Here is a 14,771-nt window from a genome sequence, read left to right on the forward strand (position 1 = left end):
CACTTCTGCATCTGTCCCTGCAATTCTTTCATTCCACAAACAACAGTTTTCAGCAATGACTCGTCTCATAATACATCCCCAACCATTTGTCTCTTTGGCACATTATGTTCTCTATTAGGCATTTTTTCCCCCCTCTGCTAATTGCTGAAAATCATCATTCCTTACATGAAATGTCCATCTGATGACTGTTTCGATTTATGTCAAAGATATACATATATATGTACATTAACACTTAAAGTCGATGCATAAGTAAAGCATCCAAATGTGATATAGCCATACTGTTATAACATAGATTTAATGTGATCACTCACATTCAGAAATTTGAGTCAGGAAGAGGAGCAAAGAAGAGTAAGTATTAAACATCCATTACAGTGAAATGCATTGCTCACCAGTATTATCTATGTTTCAGTCATCAACATAATATATGCTTGAAATTCTCTATGAAGTTTCTATGTTTAAAATGTGTTTGTTCATTAAGAATGCACTCTGGCTTTTTATTGGAAGCAGTGTAAATTTCAATTTATTAAAAAAATATTCATTAGTCTGCTTTTATTTTAGCCAATGTAGAACTTAGAGTGTGCCATTATTAGTTGCAGTATGTTTGCTACTGTGTAAATGTACACTAAATTATGATTTATTATTTTCACTAGTATTCAGGTTTTCTCTTAATCTTTATTTGTCTGTGCTCTATAGAATTTATTACAGTCACTGCAGTTAATCTTGTAGTTGGATTGTCTGAGATGATGTATTTTTTGTGCATCATGATGAAATATTTTGTCAAATTGACTGTTGAAGTGTTGTTATTGTTTATTGCCTCAATGGATTTATTTCTATACCTATTCTTAACGGCTACTGCAGTCAGTATATTCAGTCCTTTTAATTTCATTGCTGTCTAACACAAAATTAATTACCCTACCAACCACAAACTGAAGAAGGCTCTCTTATGTGAATATGGTTGACATGAATTACTGTGGATGACTATCAGTTGCTGATAGTATGTAGTAAACACTAAGTATGTAGTAAACACTATCATCTGCAACATGAATGGACATTCACTATCAGTATACTTATGTATTTTCATTGAGTGTATCTTTGACACAAATGAAAATAAAGCTAGCTGTGACTGTAATTTGTATGTTGATGTAACACATACATTATTTGAATTTGTCTAAAGAATGTCTGCCTGCTTAGGTGAGTGGTAACGTTCTCACCAACAAATTGATTTGAACGTCACACCTCGGGCAAAGTGGAGGATAATACACTACTGGCCATTAAAATTGCTACACCATGAAGATGACAAGCTACAGACGAAAAATTTAACCAACAGAAAGAAGATGCTGTGGTATGCAGATGATTAGCTTTTCAGAGCATTCACACAAGGTTGGCGCTGGTGGCGACACCTACAATGTGCTGACATGAGGAAAGTTTCCAACCGATTTCTCATACACAAACAGCAGTTGACCAGCGTTGCCTGGTGAAACGTTGTTGCGATGCCTCGCGTAAGGAGGAGAAACGAATGCCATCACGTTTCCGACTTTGATAAAGGTCGGATTGTAGCCTATCGCTATTGCGGTTTATTGTATCGCAACATTGCTGCTCGCATTGGTCGAGTTCCAATGACTGTTAGCAGAATATGGAATCGTTGGGTTCAGGAGGGTAACACGAACGCCATGCTGGATCCCAATGGACTCTTATCACTAGCAGTTGAGATGACAGGCATCTTATCCGCATGGCTGTAACGGATCATGCAGCCACGTCTCGATCCCTGAGTCAACGGGGACATTTGCAAGACAACAACCACCTGCACAAACAGTTCGATGACATTTGCAGCAGCATGGACTATCAGCTCGGAGACCATGGCTGTGATTACTGTTGACGCTGCATCACCTGTGATGGTGTACTTAGGGACGAACCTGGGTGCATGAATGGCAAAACGTCATTTTTTCGGATGAATCCAGGTTCTGTTTACATTTCAGCAGGATAATGCATGTTGTAGGTATGTACCTTTCCGGATACAGAAAATGTTCCATTACTGCCCTGGCCAACATATTCTCCAGATCTCTCACCAATTGAAAACGTCTGGTCAATGGTAGCCGAGCAACTGGTTCGTCACAATATGCCAGTCACTACTCTTGATGAACTGTGGTATCGTGTTGAAGCTGCATGGGCAGCTGTACCTGTACACGCCATCCAAGCTCTGTTTGACTCAATGCCCAGGCATATCAAGGCCACTATTATGGCCAGAGGTGATTGTTCTGGATACTGATTTCTCAGGATCTATGCACCCAAATTGTGTGAAAATGAAATTACATGTCAGTTCTAGTATAATATATTTGTCCAATGAATACCCATTTATCAACTGCATTTCTTCTTGGTCTAGCAATTTTAATGGCCAGTAGTGTGTTACTGCTTGTGGAAGTAATGAGTGATGTGCTTAAATTACAACTTTGTCATTTATGCACTCTTAAGACCTTCAGACTCCTATACAGGTTATATATTACACTCTTCTTTGTTTCATTTCTGTCATCCCCAGTACCCATGCTTTGCATCCTGTGGGGCGGCAGGTTAATAATAATAACATGTCCGTCAGAAGTAATAGGAGGAGGTATTGGAATTACTGTTTGCTGTCTTTAACGAGAGCATGGAAAGTATTTCTGAGATCAGCCAGAAAACGATGCCTTCACCGAAGAGTCAAGCAGTATATTGCTCCCTCCTACATATATCTCGCAAAGAGGCCATGAGGATAAAATCAGAGAGATTAGAGCCCACACAGAAGCGTACCGACAATCCTTCTTCCCACGAACAATACGAGACTGGAATAGAAGGTAGAACCGATAGAGGTACTCAAGGTACCCTCCGCCATACACCGTCAGGTGGCTTGCGGAGCATGGATGTAGATGTAGATACTGACAATAGTTCCCAGTCTGCAAGTCCATTTTCTTGTCCAGCCCACTGAAAGAAATGTTTCTATTCTCTGTTTGCTCAGCGGGACAGGACTATGACTGCAAGTGAAGATTTTGAGTTCTAATAAATAGGTATATTTTGTGATGTTTCACATGCAAAACATTGTAATATTCATTATGTTAATGCTAATAATAAATCTCTCTATGATAAACAGCACTATGATCAGTTGAGAGATGACCTCTGTGTTAAGTTCCTATTAAATTGCCTTTTGCCCTGACTTCTGATAATCAAAATAATTGCTTGCCACAAAAGTGGAAAATAATTGTCACAACTTGCCACACAGATTTGTTAACCTTATGGGTGGCACACTAACAGTTACTTCTGTGAAATCTAAGTGATCCAGGATGATGGACAGTCCTCTCGAGTTTACTTTCTATTTGAGCCAAAACATTAGTTTAGTTACAGTCTATCTGTGACGTCATCTGAGGTAGTGCGTACTCTGGCATTTGACTGATGTGAATCGTATGGTGGCTGGGCGCGAAGTGAAGACTAGTGTTCCCTCTCAGGCTCTACTTATATAATGGCGCAGTGGATGGCCGAGGGAACACCTGCTGTCATCTGCTGTATGCCCATGGTAGCAGCCTCTAAACGACTGCTTTCTCGGACACACAATATTTTATAACGATGTCATGAATCAATTTAGAATCTTTATAATTTTTGTTATGAATGTAGTTAAATTGGTTAAAATCACAGAAAAAGTTTTAGCTCACTGCAGCTAAACTTTGCTGTCTAGAATTTTGAGAACAAAACTGACAGTAGGATATGATCTCTGAACTACAAATTTAGGAGACCTTGTATTTGTTATTATTTACATCCAGGTCTTGAAACTTGGCATAGCTCTATTATTTAATAAATTTCGTCACATGCTGTAACCAAACCTTTCTAGCATTAATATAAAAGATACTTAATCTACCACAATTAAGGACATTTTTGTTCCAAATTTAGTTTTCAGCAGATTATTCGAAAACAATTTGAGGTATCTCAATGGGGTTACATAGTTATTATTTTTATGTTGAACTGAAGCTTCATGCAAATTTTCGTATTTGTATGTCTAGTATTTAACACCTTCAATTTTTCTTAAAAATGTTAATTCTGGTCAAAATATTGCTTTAATCGCGTTGAGACTTGTACCATTTAATTTTGACGTACATCTGCACACTCTGACCAATTTTTGGTTTCCTAGCTGTATTATCTAGTGCCTCTTATTTTTTTCTTAAAATGGTGTATGTAGGAAAAATACACATCTGATCAACGTGAGATTTGACAGTTCTTCAAACATTAAAATACTAAAACCCATGCTGGCAAGGTTTGGAAAAAAATTTAACTTTTAATTCTATTCTTAAATTACGGTGCAATACTTGTGTGCTGTGCACAGCCGCATTGTGGTGACATGGTGCCACTAGCAGTGAACTGGGTTAAGTCCTGGCACACTGGCTCGCCTCTATATATCTCAAATGATATAGTGCTTGTTTCACCACAACTAGTACAGTGATGTGGTCCAAATAAAACACATGATGAATATTTTTCTGGTCTCAAATTTTATATTTTTGCTTATTAGCAGTTGTTTGTTTTATAGAAAGCTATTTTGAATATGCATCATTGCGACTATGACTTCCTAACTTTTTCTTTTATCTGTTCTATTCTCAAGATAGAAAATTTTGTCCACACTTTAAAGAGTTTCTTGTCCAATGTTAATGTTCTGTAATTCAACATGTTAACATCCTACAAGTACAGTAACATAAAATTTTATCACATGTTTGTTATAGCCATCAGCTAACACTTGCTCCATTTCATTAAGTATGTGACTCAATTCTTGTTCAGTTTTAATAACTTATCCATGACAAACAAATTCTCATTTCATGGCAGTCCTTTAATTCCCTCATTGCCTCTTCAATATATAAATTAAATATCAGTGGTTGCAGTGAGCACCTTCACCCTATACATTTCCCGATTCTGGCCTCGGATCATTCTGTCAGTGACAAGCCACCCAAGAATCAGAGATTATTTTCACATCTTCACTATGATCCTGTAACTGCATAGTCGAGTATCCAATCTGTAGCTGGGAACAGCTTGAATTAGCTAAAGAGAATTAAATTCAAGAAATGAAACTAACTTACAATTAACTAACTGACAACAGCTATATACTGTATCCTGACTGAAATAAGTTTCTGAGTCATCACAGACATTAAACGTCAGTACATCACTAGCATCTGCACTCACTAAACTAGCTTACGAGGACTAGTACAACACAAACATCTAATGTGGACACTACCTTGTGCAATATAATGCAGGAAGGGGGGTGGGGGGGAGTTGTAAATAAATTTGTTCAGACAGCTAAAGCTACCAATAAATCACTGAATGTACATAGCATCTCCCCAGCTGCAGCCCTACCTTCACCACACACAGTAAGGAAAGGTTGCATCCAAAGTTAAACCAAAATAGAGTGAAAGCCATGTGATGAGCAAAACTCCAACAACCTCTGATGCAGATAGGAAGATAGAGAGATGGACATAGAGGCAATGGTAATAGAACTACCTATTCCCCCACCTCCTCCTCCCCCTCCTCCTCCTCCTCCACTTGTCTTTAGAGTCTCTTCTACGACAAAGACAGAAGGGAAGAAGAAACTTTACTGAAAGGTAGCATCTGTACTTCAGAGGAGTTTTAATGATTACAGGACTTTTAGAAGCAGCTAAAAATATCCTGGTTCAGGCAGAACGTGTCCATATATGCCTACATGAGAACACTTCGAGCCTTCTAATGTTTCTGCACTAAAGAGTTAAAAAATTTATAGGAAGGGTGAAAGTTGCCTTGTATGTCAGTGACTCTTACTATTCCTCACCCATTACCCTTAGTGTTTGACTGTAAGTTGTAATTGTATCTGTTAATGTTACATATGTAATAAGTTTCTGCTATGTCTACAGTCAAGGCTTCAGAGACGTTATTCAAGACCTACTACTACCATTTCTCCTTTTTGTAGATGTCAATAAACATAATACACTTTGGGGCTCCTCCAACAGTCTCCTTCTGTTAGAAGACTTATATCTTTTAAATATGGACAAAATGTCACATTTCATCACTGCACTACATCATTTGATCATCCTCCAATCCATGGAATGTCCAGTGACCACTTCCTTATCTTAATCCACCTTAAATAGAGAGCAATGTCTGAACAATAACTGTGAGACAGGGAACTTGGCAAATCTAATTATATCTTTTACAGTCAGCTGACTGTGTTAGAACACCATGGATGAACCATATAGCAAAGGTCAGCTGATTTCGTGGTTGAGCACCAGTTGTCAACCTGCATTGAAGAACAGGAGGACTGCACTGCAAAGATTCAAAAGGGGTCCACCTGAAGGAAATCTAGCTGTGTTTTGGATAGCCTAGGACTTATGCTAGGAAGATTTTCAAAAATGACAAAAAGAGCTCATGACATGAGCTTGAAGGGCTTCTGGGAGATATTGAATACCTCTACTAAGATGTAGCCTAGACAATAGCAGAACTCTTATTACAAATCTCCAGCTCAGCCACCAAAAGTGCAATATTTTGTGTACATTTTGAAGCTGCGGAGAGGAAGAGCCCAAATTTTATTTCAAATAGCACGTAGGTGTGTCCATACACGATGTGAGAACCGCAGTCAGCTCTTTTAGCAGGTGTGATACCTGTGCTAGGGCAGAAAAAAATCTATGTAGCATTCTAAAACATTTCAATTTGCAAATTAAAGAAACTCTCCTTGCTGTTTTCTGCAGGATTTGGACCATTGTCCACTACTCTGACACAAGGAAGGAAACAACGTTAACACGGTTAAGTTCTTAAGAGTGTAATATGACAGCACCCTCCTGATTTGAGTGTGATAATACACTCACTAGCAGCTATCATAGCATTGGTTTAACATTGACTAGGTTAGCAGTACTAGCATCTATAATGAGTAGTGACAAATTGGACGAGGATCTGCACTCTTTCAAAGCATCGTAATGCCTATGCATGTCTATAGTATGTGCCCTCACTTGAGCCATTTGTTCTAGCAAAGACTAAACTGGTTCCAGACTGTTAACAACCGGTTTTTCAAATTTAGTGATTGTAAAAGGACAAGCGAAGGGAAATATTCAATTGCAACACTACAGTGACATTTTTTCAACATTTCTTAATTTTTACCCTTGAGCATCAACCGCACACACTTGTTGCATTACCTAGGATAGTGCCTAGGTGTTCTACATTTAAAACAAATTGCAGAGGTCGACGGTTCAAACCTGTGTCCGGCCATCCTGATTTAGGTTTTCTGTGATTTCCCTACATTGCTTCAAGCAAATGCCAGGGTGGTTCGTTTGAAAGTGCGAGGCTGACTTCCTTCCCCATTTTTTCCTAATCTGATGGGACTGATGACATTGCTGTTTGCTACCCTCACCCAAATGAACCAGCCAACGAAATTGCAGATATATGAAGATAGTAACTGTTTCGAAAAAAAAAAAAAAACAGATACCAATGATGACCATTCAGCTTCTGTAGAAAGAAATGATAATTAATCGAAACCCTCAGCTGCCAACAGGTGTTGTTGATATACCTCAAAGGGGACAGCTGAAAATGTGTGCTCCGACCAGGACTCGAACCCGGGATCTCCTGCTTACATGGCAGATGCTCTATCCATCTGAGCCACCAAGGTCACAACAGGCTGCAGGGACTAATCCCTTTCATGCTTCTTGGAAGACCCACATTCTCAACTGCAGATGACGATTGATCACAGGGGCACTAAGCCTAAGCAAACTAAATATGAACCTCTAACCGAGCACATAACCCAAATATGGGTCTGTGGTGTTCCCTCTGAGTTCTTTCAAATCTATATCTGAGTCAGCTTTCACAAATCACACATTAAAACCAGTTCCTCAGTCTACATGTTCTGTAATTGCAACTCATATGGCTGAAAAGTGGGGGGGGGGGGGGGGGGGGGGGGGAGTTTGTATTCACCTATCACACTGCAGTGATGAAACGGTGTGCTGACGCGAGAATGGTCAGTTGGCCATTGACACTTTTAAGTGCCAGGATGCTGACTTGGGGTGAGCAGGGCTTTGAGTGCGAAGAACCGGTTCCTCGGCTGTTGTGGAATGCCAGGCAGGAAGGCAGCCTCAGGAGAGTACAGTGTCAGTGGCTTTGCAGAGCTTGGCTGCACTAGGTGTTTCTCTGGTAGCAGGGCTCGCATTCACCGGTCAGCCAGCAGCTCTGGTGAGAGGTCAGCCATGAGATGTGCCCAGCCATGGAATGCCAACCTAGGACCTCTTGGAGATGCCAAGGAGCCAGTTGATGACTGCTTGTTGGAGACCACAACTGGATGGTACCTGCACAGACACCAGCAAAATTGAGACTAGGAGTGTCTTATAGACTAGCAACTACTAAAGGCAGTGATCTCCTAAACAAGTCACCATTTTGTCTAATTAAAAGGCCCAATCTAATTTTAGATACGACAAAACCTGGGAAAAAGTGTACCTCTCATAATGTTCTTAGCTGTGTGTTGTATTATCATTATGATTTTACTGTACTACAAAGTAAATATTCTGATTTGTTCAAGCAGGCAAATACCTTTGGCTTCTCCATTATTCTTCAGCAAATGGTCTCCCAAGTTCTGCATCTCAAATATGTATAGCAAATATCATGTGGAAACTGTGCACTATCCAAAAAGCATTTGAAAAATTAAAAGTTGTCTTGGCAGAAAGTTCTAATCTGCTTTGACTCTCTGGATACCCTCCAGTCAGTAATGAAAGTATATCTTTCAAAGAGAATGATTCAGGAAATTAAAGGAACTTGACTGAATATTCAGAATTAAGGAAGGAAGTATCTTTTTGTTGGATGCCAGGGACTGTGGAAATTAGGTTTAGTGATGTAGTACACACAGCAGCTGAAGACACCTTTATAACACAGTGCAAAATAATCCCATCCACCTACGTGCTCTTATCTCATTTACAAGAAGAAAAATTAAGTCTGTGAAGAAAAGGGCGGTAAGTGATGAAAACGATGCTGTGGCTAAAAAGCCCAATATGTGACTATGCCCATCATAAACTGTAGAAAAGTCTCTAAATAGGACTTGATTTCACATATGTGGCTGTGCGCAACGTGGTAATTGGTCTTTGATAAAGAGAAACACTTGATATCGATTTTGTATTGTTAGAGTCAGCAAATAATTGTTAGTCATGGAATAGCAGACTATTATAATGAGTTGTTAACGTCTTTTATCTTAGTGTTGTACCGTTTTGTTACTGATACCCTGAGTTGATCATCCAGTTGATACCAATTGGTGACACCATGGAGTGTTGTGTGCATGACGACCATATATGTTAAATTAAAAGGAAGGTCAGCTTTGGTCGTAAAATTGATGTTTTTATTGATAGCAGAATCGATTTTCGATCACATAGTGATCATCTTCGGTGCTGTACACATTATACTCAGACATTGGTATCAAGTTATCAATAACCAAAACCGAGAAGCGATCACCGCCCTTCTTCTCACGGACTTAATTTTTCTTCTTGTAAATGAGATAAGAGCATGTAGGTTGATGGGATTATTTTGCACTGTGATATAAAGGTGTCTTCAGCTGCTGTGTGTACTATATCACTTAACCTAATGTGATCGCTTCTCAGTTTTGGTTATTGATAACTTGATACCAGTGTCTGAGTTTAATGTGTACAGCACCGAAGATGATCACTATGTGATCGAAAATCAATTCTGCTATCAATAAAATGTCAATATTATGACCAATGCTGACTTCCTTTTAATCCAATTAACAGACATTATTGACAAACTATTCTGAAATATGTTGTGCAGATTTAGAATTCGAGCAAGCAGTGTATCCTGTTGAGGTAAAAGTTTATGAAACTTATAATCCTGGATCACTCGTACGAATCTGGGCAGCAGACAGCAATGAAGCGTGGACACTTTTGTGGGAAGGCTTGCCTCAAAGGGTTGGCCCTGTGGCCAGAATATTTTCCCCAAGGATTAGGAGCATTTCTTTTCCGACTAGGTAAGAACATTGTACTTAATGTAATGTAAAGACTTTTACAATTGAAATCAAACAATGATGTCTTTTATTTGTGAGTTGCTTATCCTTTTTTCCAGAGTTTTGCGACTGGAATTTCATCACTTACATTTGGATTATTATACCGAGTTGGATGCAGTATTATTAGTTGGAATGAAGGAACTTTCTTCCTCATTCAATAAATCTAATAGTACATCTGAAATTAATGGAAAACAAGTGAGCCGGCTTCTATCTCAGATAAAAGAACTGAATATTCACAACATTCCAAATCAGGTTAGTTTCTCTAGACAGTGTATTAATATATAGGTCACTAATCATCATCACTGGCCATTTGACATCCATGGTTGGATAAAGGCTTCATTTAGATACTTAAACACACATCAGTGTGTTCAACTATATGTATCAGTTTTGCTCCGTAATATGTAAAACCGACCCATACTGTACGACTGTATTAGATGACACAGTGCGCCTGATGAAATGTGAGCATCTGCTCTACATTAAGATAGCTTATAAGCTTTTTTTTTCACAGTTAGTTGTGTGCTTTATGTATTGTTTCGTGCAGAGCCATGAAGGACTGAGTTTTATTTATTTTTTATTACTTTCAGACTAACATACCAAATAATATCACCCAGTTTCTAAGTGAGGACTATCGTAGAATTGTGTATCGCACGACAAGAACTAGACCATTGCCAGAACCACCGAAAGATAGTCCAGCACCTGTCAGTGACGTAACAATAGAAGCTCTACCGGTGAGTACTGCTGTTTCTACTAACCAATGTCTCAAGTTTTTTTTTTTTTTTTTTTTTCCTGCCATCCATGTGATAATACAATTTATTTGATAACAGTCATACCAAAATTTGAATCTGAAAATGGAGTCATATTGTCATTCATGTGTTTCATATTCGCAAGAACAAAGCAATTGCACATATCGTTGACTATTTTTTTTGTTTTTAATTCTTCCTCTGAAATGATTTCTGTCATTTAAGCAGACTCATTCTTTCCTTTATTTGTGAATATAATTATCTGTTTATCATTATCTGACTTTACACTTCTGCTAAGTTTATGTTAGCATAGTTCCACAATAAGATTACAATCATAAGTGTTTTCATTTCAGATTCTATTCATCTTAGACATCATTTGACCAACATTGTGTTCACGACGTGTCATGAATGCTATGTTCACCCACTATGTGTATAGAATCTGTAGATTGCCAAAGCCAGTTGTGATTGTAATTGTTTCATGTGATGTCAGTCACTTTTCTCCATGGTGTTAATCAAACAGTGCTCATGTGAGTTGAGTTCTATCTTAAGTTCTTTGTGTAATCAATCTCTTATCAGTAGAACATTTCCAAACTGCTAAAATATGCCGAAGTTAGGTCTCTTTACAAGAAGGGGGATAAAAAGATACCATCCAGCTATTGGCCAATTTCACTTTTGCTGGTTTTCTCAAAAATATTTGAAAAGGCTGTGTTCAAGTGTCTCATTAAGCATCTGACTGCAAATAATATATCGTCCAAGTCACAGTTCGGGTTTCTTAATGGTTCTGATGTAGAGAAATCAATTTACACTTACAGTGAGAATGTACTTAATTCATTACATAATAAATTAGAGGCTACTGGAATTTTCTGTGACCTGTCAAAAGCCTTTGACTGTGTGAACTACAGCATTCTCTTATGCAAATTAGAATATTATGTTGTCACTGGCAATGCTATGAAATGGTTTGAGTTGTATCTAACTAACAGGAAACAAAGGGTGTCATTGCGAAATACCTGTGCAGTAAGCAATCAGTCTTCATCTGATTGGGAATTAATTACATATGGTGTTCCTCCAGGGTTCCATCGTGGGTCCATTGCTTTTTCTTGTGTACATTAATGACCTCTCGTCTGTTATATTGTCAGATGCTAAGTTTGTTTAGCTTGCAAATGATATAAACATTACAGTAAGTAGCAAGTCAAGTACAGATTTAGAAATAGCTGCTAATCAAATTTTCATCGACATTTCAAAATGGTTTAAAGCTAACTCATTGTGATTAAACTTCGAAAAGACCCACTATATGCAGTTCAGAGCTTGTAAGAGATTTCCTTCCAGCATGTGTATAGCATATGAAGATGTGCAGATTGAAGAGGTTGACAGTTAAATTTTTCTGAGATTACAACTCAATAAAAAACTCAGTTGGGAAGGACATACCACAGAATTGCTTAAGCTCTCAACAAGTCTGTAATTGCAGTGAGAATGATGTCAGATGTTGGAGATATAACTATAAAAATCTTGTGTACTTCGCTTACTTTCATTCTAATATGCCATTTGTGGTTTTAATCCAAGAACATCATGTAGAAAGCTGTTCAAGGAATGTTGTATTCTAACCAATACTTCTCAGTACAGGGTGTACATAAAGTCCGGGAACACTTTCAGTTATTCATTGCACAAAAACCAAACATTGTACAGATGTCATACATATGTCATTTTGAAGAGAAACCCTGAAAGTTCCCCCCCACCCCCCCCCCACCCCCTCCCTCCCCCCATGTATACCACCACAGCATAGTTTGGTAATTTGCGGATAGTCAGCACTAGTCGCAAACAATGAACACTTTAAAGATCTGGTATATGTAGTGCCTCTACCACGTGATGTAGCAGAGCTCCAGGAGAGAACATGGGAAGTGACTGCCACAGTTTACTATGCTATACAGGGACGGGTATGGCAAGAATTCGATTACCGTATTGACGTCTGTAGAGTCACTCATGGTTCGCATATCGAATGTTTGTAAAAAGAAAACTTTCAGAATTTCTCTTCAAACTGCAATATGTATGGCATCTGTACAATGTTTAGTTCTAGTGCAGTAAATAATTGAAAGTGTTCTTGGACTTAATGTACACCTTGTATATTTATTCCTTAATTAAATTTCTTGTATATAAAATATCTCTGTTTCCAACCAATATCTCAATGTGTAGTAGCAATACTAGGAATAAGAACATTTTACATAAAGACCTAAAATAACTTACCTTGGTCCAAAGGGATCCAATATTCATGAACACACATTTTCAAGAAATTGCCAGCTACCATTAAGAACTTGGTTTCAGATGAAGCACGGTTTAAACAGAGTTTGAAAAACTTCTTGACAAGCAACTCCTCCTACTCTATAAACGAATATCGTAACAGGGACTGTTGGACCAGCTTAAGTAAAAATGTCTATTAGATTTCAGTTTTGACAGTGCTTGGTCACAACAGTCAAGATTGGGTATTCTGTGTATGATAAATTTATTAAAAATGCATAACAATGTTTCATTCTGACAGCATATTAATTCTGTAAATATTAGCAGTTCTAATTTACTAATGTGTTCACCTTTTGTGACAATCTCCTGAAAACTGTGGAGGGTAGTAAGTATTATATTAAAATGTTTTTTACATTATATTTTGTGACATGTTCCACACTCGCAAGAGTCATTTCATTTTTTGGATCTGTGGAACGAAAACTGCATCTAATCTAATCATAGATAGAATGTCTTTTCTCCAAAGGTATAATAAAGATCGGAAATTTTGCTTTCATGTTTGTGCTGAAATGAAGCTAAAGTTAACTTGGTGCTTCAAAATATATATATTCCATTTTTTACCCGAAGTGTGACAGAGGAGGTGGTGGATTAATATGTTACATTTTTAATGTATGTTTCTTTTATTTTCAGGATGAAACTGTCCTTAAAATATTGGGTTACTTAGATCTCAAATCCTTACGGAAGTGTTCACTAGTTAACAAACATTTTTATGCTTTGGCAACCGATAGTCTGCTTTACACAGAATTAAACTTAAAGGTAAGTTAAATAAGAGTGGATGTTTTCATTGTAAATGTTGATTTAATTGTAAAATATTGTGTGTTTAAAACTGTTATTTTCAAAAAACAGTACTTGATTGTTGTTCCGTTTGATTTTAATTTCCACATTTGTCATTTATTATGAAATTTTCTTGCTGTCAAGTTTCCCAGTTATCAATTGCACATAATTGGTATGACTTGTTAATTGATTTCTAATTTGATAACTTCCTTGATGTAATGTATTACATTGTTTTATCTTTCATGGTTCACTTTTAGTTGAATTGGTATTCATTTTTTACTTGTTTTATGTCCTATCTGCATTTTATTATGTTCTCATCCCTATCTGCAAAGCACACTGATCATCAGTGTGTTATTGAAGTTCACTGACAGGTAGTTCCTGGAACAATAAGATTTTCTCATCCTATAGTTGCACAAGAGTAAGATGGAAAGATCTTGACCCAGTGCAGAGACAACATTCGTGTCACTGATTTCTTTGTTTTGGTTATGTTGGTACATTACCGAAATGTAGCAAATTCACCTTTGGTTAGTGAAGAGCTATAAGTGGGGACAGGAAAAGTTCAATTTTTCTCCAATTTCATTATTATTGTGTGATGACTTATTTTTGTTGTATTATATTGTTTTTCAGTGTTATTTTGTAAATGAAATTATACCTATCAATTATTTTAAGTTATTGACATAACACATCTCATTTACCTCCATTGTTAAAAAGAAGAAACCCTTATTTTAACTCTATTAATCAAATCAGTTAAGGGATAATTAAGTCTGCAACTAAACAATTTTGAAGGTTTTTCAAAAGGAAAACACTTAACTATAATTTGAGAACTGCCAGTTGGAGATCATATTTGAACACTAGAAATTTAACAATGTCCATATTTTCTGCTGGCCATATTTGAACACTAGAAATTTAACAATGTCCATATTTTCTGCTGGCCTGGGAAAGTCCTTTTTCACTAAATTCTGAAG

The 14,771-nt window shown here is 37.4% G+C and overlaps 1 protein-coding gene across 2 annotated transcripts in view; it reads left to right on the forward strand.

Moving 5' to 3' along the window:
* The window catches only part of LOC126354888 (F-box/LRR-repeat protein 4), a 160,692-nt gene that overhangs the window by 53,001 nt on the left and 92,920 nt on the right, over positions 1-14,771 (forward strand). For both annotated transcript variants that reach the window (XM_050004933.1, XM_050004934.1), the window contains exons 3-6: positions 9,775-9,970; positions 10,066-10,258; positions 10,591-10,734; positions 13,663-13,788. In XM_050004933.1, the coding sequence (XP_049860890.1) occupies positions 9,775-9,970; positions 10,066-10,258; positions 10,591-10,734; positions 13,663-13,788 (659 nt within the window). The remainder of the gene's footprint in view (positions 1-9,774; positions 9,971-10,065; positions 10,259-10,590; positions 10,735-13,662; positions 13,789-14,771) is intronic.

This window comes from Schistocerca gregaria, chromosome 3, assembly GCF_023897955.1.
Source record: "Schistocerca gregaria isolate iqSchGreg1 chromosome 3, iqSchGreg1.2, whole genome shotgun sequence".
NCBI classification, from domain to species: Eukaryota; Metazoa; Arthropoda; class Insecta; order Orthoptera; family Acrididae; genus Schistocerca; species Schistocerca gregaria.